Source organism: Malus sylvestris, chromosome 17, assembly GCF_916048215.2.
Source record: "Malus sylvestris chromosome 17, drMalSylv7.2, whole genome shotgun sequence".
NCBI lineage: Eukaryota > Viridiplantae > Streptophyta > Magnoliopsida > Rosales > Rosaceae > Malus > Malus sylvestris.
The window spans coordinates 15,926,907-15,935,167 of record NC_062276.1 but is presented as its reverse complement, the minus strand read 5'-3'; the positions used below and the strand labels follow the sequence as shown (position 1 = coordinate 15,935,167).

Here is an 8,261-nt window from a genome sequence, read left to right as displayed (position 1 = left end):
CATTGTTGCTACCACCCCATCTTTCAGTTCTACTTCTTAAAAGCACCGGTTTAATTTTGTTAGCATTAGCGGTGCAACCCATTATTTGTTTACATATTCTTCTACTAAGCCATCCAAACAACCCACCACCTCCTTTTCTGCCACCACTTTTACTAGTCTCACCAGCACCCATGATCTTGAGTTCGTTGTTGAGTTCGACTTGACTGTTTGTTGAATCCTTTTGATTCCATAGCTCTATCGTCTTGACTTGGAATAAATTTTTAAGCTCCGCGACGAGTTTCTGTGGATCGAAGTCGTCCGTCACGCCCAGAACCAACTTCCCTACCTCTCTGAAGGGATATTTGTTAAGCACGCCATCAGAATCACCACTTTCAACAGCTTCTTCCAACATCCCATGCATGAACAACCAACATAATGAAGCTTCTGGCGATCACTACTCATGCTTTTTTCTGCGTGAGAGAGAGAGAGAGGTCGGTGAATACAAGCGTCTGTATGCAATTGCATGCATCTCAAACGCATGCATGTTTATATAGTAAACAAAATAACTCTACTTGAAGCAGGAATCCCAACTTAAAGGGAAAACAAAACGCCATGAAAAGGGAAACGTACGTCAAGTCTGAATTCATCAGGAGAAACTTAAAAGCACCATAAAGTTCTAATAAAAAGGGAAAAATAAATCCCAATTCATCCCAGTTAAAATTAAAAAAAAAAAAAAAAAACCAACACAGTAAGGATAACTTTTTATTGTAAGATTTACATGACACAAGTATATTGTCACAGTGGTATCTCGTGTTAATAACACGACTATTCGTGGAAGTGTTTCTTCACATGACATTATAGTATTGGCACGAGACGCCACTGTGGTAGTGTACTCAATCCATGTAAGTCACTTTCCTAGTATTAATAAAGAAAATTTATGATACAAGAGATTCCAAACTACCTACGAAAAAAGAAAAAAAACTAACACGTCACCTTAACCAACTAACATAACCAGCGTCTCTTGGAATTAAAATCATCATAATGCTTAAGATTAAGAACCAGAGGCCTGCCCAAAAAATGTACTTACATGTCACTACCAGCGTGACATCTTCAGTCCAACAGTATAAAATTAATGTGTAAATTTTGCTATATATGACATTATACTATTGAAACAGGACGTGACGTAAGAATGAAGATATATCGTTCAATTCAAGTTGCTTAAATTTTGAAAAATTGGGTCTTGGTTATAAATGGCCGGTCGATTTGAAAGCGGGTTAAAAATATGAGATCAAAAACCCAGAAATCGGAGTCTTCCGGGTCCATATCGGAGAGAAGTCGAATCCGAACCATTCCCATTCCTTTGGCGGTTCGATGGTTGAATCGTAAAACTTGGAATAAAACACTCTTGAGGTAGAATCTTTAATCTTGGGGTTGTCTCAATATTCACCCGAGGAATGATTTGTAGTAATTTTGCTTAACTTAGTCCCCTTTTGGTTTGATGGGTTCTTAGATGAGAGTAAATATGATGCTGCTGCGACTCAATTACCTGGAAGTAGAGGGTTTTTTTTTTTTTTTTTTCCCTTGTCAGTGGGAGATTGGGACAGTTTGATACTTATGATTGCTCTCTGCCGCGGATGCTTACTGTTTTAGTTCATTGCTCTCCTGTTTATGTGCATAACTTTGTGTTTTTTTTATCTTATAGACACCAACATGTCGTCCTATGAGAATGTCGTTGGTGGGAAGCTCAGTCTTTAAGTGAAAGCTGCTGCTGCTGGAATGAGCTCAATCTCATTTCCGTCTTTAGGGTCTTCTGACTTCCGCTTCTTCCTCTAAACCTTCGTGTGGCCATCTCAATGTCATTACTTGGCTCAAAGTAAACTGCTTTTCGGGTAGCCCGTCTCTGAAGAATGACCGTTTTGTCGACTCGGCGATTCATAAAAATGAAGATTCTAAAGAGACAAGTGAAACTGTCAAAGGAACCGAAAACTCGTAATGATACAAATACCTTATTGTTTAACTGCACAAATAAGGAATGGCATTTAGTCTCTTATTCTGGGCAAAAACCCCAAGGAAATGACAGGAATATAATAACTGAAACTATAGCTACACATTCCAACTAGAGCAAGTGCCACATGAGCAAAGCCGGAGTGGCATAAAAAACCCTAACACTGTCCTTCTTCGTGCACAACAAAAACAATTCCACGGACCATGCGATTTATAATAGCCACTCGAATAACCTTAAACCCATTGTTTTGAGATGTTCAATCACCGGGTTTCATCCTCAAGAGCACGGAAACCACTTGTGAGGTCCTCGTGTAGCTTCTTAAATTTTGCCACAAGAGCTTCTTCCCCTTCAGCTGGATCCTCAAACTTTTGAGACCTGCGTGTAACAGGTAAGAGGGTTAAGACCAATAAGATTTGAAACGTTTCCTGTTGTTCAGCATTATGAAGTTACTTACACTAGGCGGTAAAAGAGATCTCCCAAACGGTGCTTGATTAGGCTGTAACTAATTTTTTGACCATCCATGCCAGCAGCTCTCTCTACAGCCTGCATATTGAGCACCACATAAAATCAGTAAAGGGCCGACGACCATTGCTGATTCAATTAGCAACTCCAAGGTGAACTCATAAGTTATATATGTATGATAGAAAGCTTGGTTGCAGTAAAAAGTTGAAAATAAATTTTTTTATCAACCTAGATAATAATTCTTTAGACATCCCAAAGATATTGCTAACGCAGAAATGGTAGGTCATAACAGGAAAGGTAAATAAATGGACAAATAGTTCACCTGATTGGCCAGATTAAAGTAATGGATGATATTCCGCATCATCCAGACGGACTTGTAGAATGGGCAGAACTTGTCATATCTATCCACCCATGAAAAACATGTAACAGATGAGTAAGCTTACCAGGCCCAACCAAAAACTAAAAGGAACATACGAATAATTAAAACAGATATAGTTCAAAGAGAGGATTATAGAGCTGGAACTCACGGAGTAAATGCGTTCTGTGCAAGATAATCCTCCCTCAAGAGCTTTGCAGTCTCTAAGGTGATCTTATCTCCTTCAGCCAAAGCATCCTTTCCTACAAGCTGATTAACCACAGATATCAGTTTAGGACCATCCAACTATCCATATATCAGCTAAACCTTGGACATCTTTCGAACCAGATATCGATCTGATATTACAAAGCCTAAAATGTCACCCTACTCCTGAAATTTACACGTTCTATAGGACTTATCATACTAACAGATGAAATGGTTTCTGTTTTTGGGATTGGAGAACCTAATCCATATAACAAGAAATAAAGACGTACTTGGACAATTTCATTGAGATCATCTTCTCGTTGTAAAACCTCACGTGCCTTTGTCCTGATGTTGATAAAATCAGGATCGAATTGATCATAGAAAGACTCTAATGCCTGCAACCAACAAAAAGGAATGAACAATTAATACCGCTCAATTAGTGATACCAACAAGAAAAGGGGTAACAGTCTATGAACATACCGTTGAGTACTTTGAGTAGGAAATAAGCCAGTTCACAGAGGGGAAATGCTTCCTCTGAGCAAGTTTTTTGTCCAGACCCCAGAAAACCTGGAAAAAAGGTAAACTCGCATTGGTGAGAATCATAGAAGGCATCAACACGAAGTCTCTTATTTGGAATGTCATGCATAAAAATGAGATTGCAAATTATACCTGAACAATGCTAAGTGTTGCAGATGTCACAGGGTCTGAGAAATCTCCTCCTGGAGGAGAAACAGCACCAACAATTGTCACACTGCCATTACGCTCTGGCCCACCAAGACATTTTACTTTACCCGCCCGTTCGTAAAATGATGCTAAACGTGCTGCCAAATAAGCAGGGTATCCACTATCTGCAGGCATTTCAGCCTGTATATAAAAGCAAGAGAAATGCCATTAAGGGGATGAATGTTATATTTAAATTACAAAAAAAAAAAAGAAGCAAAACTTCCTAAGTAGTTTGTGAATAAAAATATGCCATGTGCGTTAAAAAGTGAGAGTCCAAACCAATAAAAACGCATCCTGCATAAAAATAAATTATAAGAGAGAATTACCAGCCGCCCAGAAATCTCACGCAATGCCTCGGCCCATCGAGATGTTGAATCTGCCATCATGCTGACATTGTAGCCCATATCTCTGAAGTATTCAGCAATAGTGATTCCTGAAAATTTCAAAGACAAAAGGTAAAGAATATGAACACACTTCCAAAATAATATTTGACTCAGTTCACCACACAAGACCAGTAACATCAGCAAGGAAGTTACCCAAATATAAGTAAACTTCCCAGAAAAATTCAATGGAAGAGTTCAATTCCTATTTGAGCCTTAGCTATGTCTATACTTTTCCAGGCATATGTAATGGACCATCAAAGGTGGTGAAGTGGATTATAAAAATAGCATAACATCCTCTTGCACCCGAAAGTTTTTAATAGATCAGTGAAACCTTGGTGAGACATAGCTTAAAAGGTTTACCAGTGTAGATTGAAGCTTCACGAGCGGCCACAGGCATGTTAGAAGTGTTGGCCACAAGTGTTGTGCGCTTCATGACAGATTCTTCACGACCATCAGGCAAAGTCATTGTCAATTGAGGGAAATCCATAAGCACCTGGATCATTGATTAGTTTCAATTGATAAAATCCAAGACAGTCAAAAAGCGTAACAAATGATCTGATTATAGAATGCATACCTCTGCCATTTCATTTCCACGTTCTCCACAACCAACATAAACCACAGTGTCTGAGTTTGAGTACTGCAGACAAGAAAAACATCTACTATGAGTTCCAGTGTATAAATAACTATAGGAAGTCTTTAATAAATAATGACATGTTTTTACCTTTGAAAGAGCTTGACTAATAACCGTTTTTCCACAACCAAAAGCCCCAGGAATGGCACAAGTTCCACCAAGAACAGAGGGGAAAAGGGCATCAAGAACGCGCTGATAAAAAAAAATGGTCAGGAACCAGTAATCCCAAAAGATAGAAGATATAAGGCAAAAATATAATCTACCTGCCCAGTGAGTAGAGGGGTATCAGCAGCAAGCTTTGATGCAACAGGCCTAGGTGTACGTACAGGCCAAGTCTGCAATTATGTAGACCAACTTAAATACAGTTTACAATAATGATCATAGTGGTAAGCATGAATACTCTGAAAGCACAGACCACAGAGCAAACCATACAGACCTGAAGCATAGTAAATTTCTTTTTTTGTCCTTGAAACTCAAGCTCTAATACAGTATCCTGCAAATGCATACAGGAAGAGTCAACTCGCACCGTTCAAAAAAATCCATTCATGACTCGAGTAGTGCTTGCTCTACAAAGACAAACCAATATTGTGTATATACATGCAAATGTATAAACATACTCATAACTTACTAAACAAACCATGTTCATAGAACTATAGTAAATTTTAGTTACAATGATGACCAGAGAAATGGATACCAAATAGTAATTTAAAAGTCATAATCAAACCTTCAATGAATATTGACCAGATGGTGCGACATAAGTAACTTTTCCCATAGCATCAGGAGGAAGTGCAACTCGGTGCTCCATCAAACTATTTTCGAAGACAGTCTGCGATGCAAATGATACACATGCCCAAACTTAGATGCAAAAAGAATCATACTTGAATAGTACAATATATTTCAGAAATTTTTTTCACAAACCAAGAGTTCAATGCTACAGAACTTACAGCATACAAGTCTCCACCAGTAAGATGATCACCTTCACCTGCCACCCACGGTTAAAAATTTTCAAAATCGAGCCATGATAAAAACAATTTTTTCTTTCTGATAAACAGCTATACATAAATTTGATTTAGGTTACCTATTTTTTTTGGCTGAAACTCCCAAAGTATATCTTTGTCAAGAGCTGGGACAGATACACCACGTGGGATATAGACATCACCAGATCTCTTTGCAATAGTTTTCAAGGGCCTCTGTCATGATATAAAAATAATAATAAAAAAATTGAGAATAAGAAAAGAACGAGTAAGCATAGAAAATTGCTCCAATCTAAAGATAATTTTCTCAAAACTTTTGAGGTTTGGTGTTGATTAAATATAATACGCAGTATAAATGAAATTAGATTAGTTTGGAAAACAATATAGAAAAAGGGATAGCTGCAAAGTAATATAAACAAACCTGGATTCCATCAAAAATATTTCCCAATATCCCAGGTCCCAACTCCACTGATAAAGGCTGAAACACCAACATATGAAATATTAGCTGATGCAGTTGAAGCAATAGAAAACAAAGAGGGTAAAACAAGATGTCAAACCCACCTTGCGAGTACGTAGAACCGGATCGTTCACCATCAACCCAGCTGTTTCCTCATAAACTGAAATGGACAGAAAAACTTATGGTTATGCCAAATCCAAACGTAAATTCGCTGATTATTTACTTTTCTGAAACGTGGCAAGCCACACATGAATAGATATGACTGCAAACACAAAAGAATGAACAAGAAATAACAAGTAACCTTGAATTGTGGCAGAATCTCCTTCTAACCGAATAATTTCACCGATCAAATTATCATGTCCAACACGAACCAGCTCGTACATAGCAGCTCCAGCCATGCCATCCGCAACGACGACTGGTCCAGAGACCTGTCAATTATATATTTTCCAAATCCAATTAGCCACCAATACAGACACACAAAACTTTTAACCAAACCTTTTTGTACATGAATCAAATCAACAACCCCAAAAATACGAAGATCAATGTGATTTGCGATTAAAGAAGCTGGAAAGTACTCAAATTTTGCTGCTCCAGCAACAAAGATCACTGAACAAATTAAACTTTAATATTTCTTTTCCCCTCCAATTAATCAATGACCCAATTTTGGAGCAATGCAAATCATATCAGCAAAATTCATCGATCAAGTAAACATATTGATCACAATGAACATAAATTCCACTACTTTAATCAATTGAACAAAACTAAATATTTTCAATTAACCATCTAATCTGAATAATCACAAAATTCACATCAACAGAGCACTGATCCAATCACTTCAAAATTCAATCAGCAACAACACAAACAAAACAGATCGAATTTAATATCGAATTGGATGAATCTGATCCGTTCAAATCGAGTGTGGAAGTGGGACGAACCTTGCGGACGTAGCCATACTCGCTCTCCTTCTCGGAGTCCTCAAACGTGGTCAATCGGGCACCGTACACCGCCGGCATTTTGGGCGCGGATCGGGTGGATATATCGAGATCTGAGTCTCAAAGATCGACCAAAACCTTAGGGTTCCGACCGAATTGCAGAGACGTTAAGAGAGAGAAAGAGAGAGCAGGAAGATAAAGAGAGAAAGCTTTCAGTATAATTGGCAGAGAGAGCACCGAGTGCAATCCGCTGCGGGCGATTGTATTATATTTAGCGGCGTGTGCTTGGTAGAATCCGACACGTAACGGAGATCCTACGATTCGGAGGATAACTGATGGCCTGGCGAAAGTTGGTTGAGTGGTGTGTACAAGAGGATCCAACGGCGCTTTGCCACGTGCCTGGTGTGTGATGCTTCCGCGAACGTTGTTTCGGTTGGTTTTTTTCGTGTTTTTTTTTTTGGATGTGTACTGTCGCTGGACTCTTACCATATCTTGGCCTGACCAGTAATTAACTTTACATGTTCCATGAGTTTGTTTTTACTTGGGTTAATAAGTTAATACTTGCAAAATGAGCGAGCCAGATATATTTGCAAGGAGTGCTGCTAGGCTCACCCTTTTGTTCTTAATTTTCCACCCACCTTATTATTACGTGTGTTCCCTATGAAAAGTAAAGCAAATAACCTTACTAGCCACTTAGGACTCGTTTAGCAGCTGGGATAGTATTGACTATTTCAGTCAGATAGGATAATTTATCATCGGATAGTACTGACTAAATTAGTCGAACATTTGGTGTAATATCGGACTACTATTGTCACAGCCCGTCCCATAAATGTACTTTATTTTATCATCGTGGTTGTGAAAAGACAGATTTACCCTTGAGCGTTGGATGTGTGTTGGTGTGGAATTAAAGAATTGAGTCAACTTGAGTCAATTAGTTCTATCCCTAACTAATTAGACCCAATTAGAACTAAAAGATTAAAGAGTTGGGATTGGTGTGCATTTTTGGACCACACAAATCCATACCCTTCTCTCTTTTTCCCGTGCTCTCTCATCTCGCAGACTCTCTCTCTTCACTCTCCTCCGTATGGACCACCTTGAAACTGAGCCAAATCTTCATAGATCGAGGAAGAAAATGGCACCATTGTGTTCGTGATGA

The 8,261-nt window shown here is 38.6% G+C and overlaps 1 protein-coding gene across 1 annotated transcript; it reads right to left on the bottom strand.

Moving 5' to 3' along the window:
• Positions 1 to 1,972: 1,972 nt before the first annotated feature.
• Positions 1,973 to 7,330, bottom strand: LOC126610001 (V-type proton ATPase catalytic subunit A). The gene is made up of 20 exons (XM_050277969.1): positions 7,109 to 7,330; positions 6,475 to 6,601; positions 6,278 to 6,333; positions 6,138 to 6,194; positions 5,821 to 5,932; positions 5,687 to 5,724; positions 5,467 to 5,568; positions 5,179 to 5,235; positions 5,006 to 5,077; positions 4,833 to 4,934; positions 4,686 to 4,748; positions 4,472 to 4,604; positions 4,055 to 4,161; positions 3,675 to 3,869; positions 3,486 to 3,572; positions 3,296 to 3,400; positions 2,974 to 3,071; positions 2,769 to 2,847; positions 2,439 to 2,527; positions 1,973 to 2,359 (listed from the first exon to the last, which is right to left on the bottom strand). Exons 1-20 carry the CDS (start codon positions 7,184 to 7,186, stop codon positions 2,245 to 2,247), a joined length of 1,872 nt encoding a protein of 623 aa, XP_050133926.1. The 5' UTR covers positions 7,187 to 7,330; the 3' UTR covers positions 1,973 to 2,244.
• Positions 7,331 to 8,261: the final 931 nt, after the last annotated feature.